The 3,242-nt window shown below is 42.2% G+C and overlaps 1 protein-coding gene across 1 annotated transcript in view; it reads left to right on the top strand.

Moving 5' to 3' along the window:
- LOC107613146 (TPR repeat-containing thioredoxin TTL1) overlaps positions 1,514–3,242 on the top strand; it is a 3,975-nt gene continuing 2,246 nt past the window's right edge. Inside the window, exons 1-2 of the mRNA XM_021109201.1 lie at positions 1,514–2,991; positions 3,064–3,242. The exon at positions 3,064–3,242 is cut by the window's right edge and continues 12 nt beyond it. Of these exons, the coding sequence (XP_020964860.1) occupies positions 2,039–2,991; positions 3,064–3,242 (1,132 nt within the window). The 5' untranslated portion in view covers positions 1,514–2,038. The remainder of the gene's footprint in view (positions 2,992–3,063) is intronic.

Here is a 3,242-nt window from a genome sequence, read left to right on the forward strand (position 1 = left end):
ATATTAGTTATACAATTAATATCAATATTATAATTTATTCTTTCACGTACTATTTGAATATTTATGCAAACTAAAAAAAGAATGTAATTAGATAATATTGTTATATTATATTAAAGTTAAAAGCATTTTTATACAATAATCTCACTTAAAAATATCAATCTTAGAAGAGACATGAACGAACTTATTTGCTGGCTGGTGCTGCTAAATGTAAAGGGTTGATTTTGATATGTTTGTAGGGTCCCCACGGGCCATTCTCTGTTTGCCACGTGGGTATTGGCTGGAGATGTAGATGGATGAGTGTGAGAATGCAATGCCATTGGTAGAAGGGGTTATTAATTATTAATTGGTTGGACACACTCCTTAGTTTTAACACAAAACACAAACGCAAAATTAATAATAATAAGAAGAAGATAAGGGCTTCTAATTCCTTCACCTCCCCCACCAAACAATACATTGCATTCATGTTAAATTGTTAATCCATCCACACAAAAGAGGGAGAAAAAATAAAGAAAGAAAGAAAAAAGAAAAGGTTTTTGCACTAATTTAGGGGCAAATCACGCGGGGTTATTGGGTGATTTACTTGGCACTTGCATTGGATCTTGGGGGGCCTTAATTACACATTTATTGCATTCGAACTCATGGATTAGGCAATTTAATAGTGGGAGGTTTTAATGTAAGATTTGGTGTATGGGTTTCGTAGGTTGTCCAATACTTGATCTATTCTTAAATAATTGTCTGTTTGAGCAAAATGATATCATTATTTTGAAATTAATTAGAAAAAGTAAAATTCTTAAGTTAACAAAATCCATCCATCTAAAACCTAAAAATCACTTTTGTTTGTGTCAAAACTCTGAGTGACCATGTGACTTTACACTGCATATAACACCACTTGTTCTTACTTTTCTAGCATGCATTTAATTTGCACCGTTTTATTGACACCGCATTTTGCAAGATTGAAGGCTCTTGAATTGAATTGAATCCATTTCTTTCTCTCCATGACATTCAAAGTTGTGATGGGAAACTTATGTGGCTTTTAAATCCCATAATTAAGAAATTTTGCACTTTTAGGAGATACAAGGGAATTAGAGGCTGCGATTCCTTTATTATGGATTTTCATGAGTTTGGGAAATTAATGAGTACCATTTTGAGATGAAATATAAAAACCTACCCTTTATGAGTTTGCATGTGAAAAAGAAAATTTCATTGTAGAAATCGCACGAGGTTATCACCTGCTATAAATTCCGCTATTTATCCCAAAATTAAAAAATAAAGAAAAGGAGAAAACTTATCTACTTTTGTGAGAGTTACAAAAATTGGTGACAAGTGGCAAGTGAAATTGGAAAATTTTGGCTGCATGGATGTGAGGAGAGAATTTAGAGAGAGTGATTTTCACTGTTTACCATGCGAGAGTGGGTGACATCTGTCCAAGCCAAAAAAAAAAATGAAAACAAAAAATCGAAATATAATTATAATAATAAGAAAAGAGAAAGAAAAGAAGTAAAAACCTTGTCTCGTGAAGCAGCAGGTGAAGGAAGAAGGGGAAAGAGAGGAAAAAAGAAAAAAGAAAAAAAGAAAAAAACACAAAACCTGGTTCTTTTTTCTCTCTTCTTCTTCTTTCTCTTCTCTTCTCATTCTTCTTCTTCTTCCTCTCTCTCTCTCTTTCTCTCATCACTGCGATGCTAATTTCTTTTTCACTCTCTCTCACTAGAAAAAAAGAGAAAAATCAGAAATATAGTTTTTATTTTTTCTCTCTCTAGCTAGGACACTTCACATTCATTCTTTGCTTGCTCCTTTTATATCACGAGATCCCCATCTCTTTCTCTCTTTCCTTTCTTTCTCCTTCTTCACATTCATGTCTTCTTCTTGTTCTTGTTCCAGGCCTCTGAAACTCGTGCTTCTTCACTCTCTGTAGCTTCTTCATTTTCGCACATTGCAGTTTGAGAGAGAGAGAGAGAGAGTGGAAAGAGGGGAAAAGAGAGGTTCGAGAAAGTTCCAACTTTGAGGCCATATTCAGAAACCATTCAGCTCGCCCTTCACAATGTCGCATCCGGGGAAGCCCGTTACCGAGTTGGATTCGGTCACTGACCGATTCCGTGACTCACTGAGTTGCGAGGCCGCCAGTCGAGACGCTAACAAGCCAGATTTCCGCGAACTCGATCTGGGCTCGCCAGTATCGCCGCTTCGTACGGCTCACCACGCAGTCGGCGCTGCTGGAAACGGAGGACCCGCCGCCAGTAGCAGCTCAAGCTCATCCGGATCCTTCTCGGGTCGAACCAACCCGGTTTCCAGAAGATCCGATTCGGGACACACCAACAGCAACGGCAACAACAACCACTCTGGCGAGCTTTCTGGTTCAAGTGAGAACAGCCCAACCGCAACCGGCGGCGGGAACACTCGGATCCTGAAACCGGGTCAAGCGAGATCTGATTCAATCTATTCAGGTCAGAACGGAGGCTCCTCCTCCTCTTCCTCCTCAGCCGTAAATTCGCCGCCGCTGAACGTCCTCCCCACCGGAAACATCTGTCCCTCCGGTAGGATCTTGAAGACAGGCATGGCGGCGAATCGGAGCTCGAGGAGCGACGTTTTGGGCTCCGGCATGGGGAATTACGGCCACGGAAGCATAATTCGCGGCGGCGGAAAGAGCGGCAGCAGCACGCCTGATTCGCCAGGGATCCCAAGCGTGCGGTCGAGCAGCGGCATTGGCGGCGAAGGCAATGTGGCGAAGAGGGGAGCGACGCAGGGTTCGGATCCGGAGGAGCTGAAGAGAGCTGGGAATGAGCATTACAAGAGGGGCCACTTCGCCGAGGCATTAGGGTTATATGATCGGGCAATTGCGCTTTCTCCGGCAAGTGCCGCCTACCGGAGCAACCGTGCCGCGGCCCTTACGGGTCTTGGGAGGCTAGGTGAGGCTGTGAGGGAGTGTGAAGAGGCTGTGAGGTTGGATCCTAATTATGGCAGGGCTCATCATCGCTTGGCATCTCTTTTCTTAAGGTGTGATTGCTGTGTTATTTGTTAGGATGTTGAGGTTGTTAGATTTGCACTAATTGTGTTGTGGAATTGCAGGTTGGGGCAAGTTGAGAATGCAAGGAAGCACCTTTGTTACCCTGGGATGCATCTGGATCCGTGTGAGATGCACAAGTTGCAATTGGTTGAAAAGCATATTGCCAAATGCGGAGATGTAAGGAGGATTAGGGATTGGGAAAGTGTTGTTAGAGAAGTTGATGCTGCTATTGCTGCTGGAG

Source organism: Arachis ipaensis, chromosome B08, assembly GCF_000816755.2.
Source record: "Arachis ipaensis cultivar K30076 chromosome B08, Araip1.1, whole genome shotgun sequence".
NCBI lineage: Eukaryota > Viridiplantae > Streptophyta > Magnoliopsida > Fabales > Fabaceae > Arachis > Arachis ipaensis.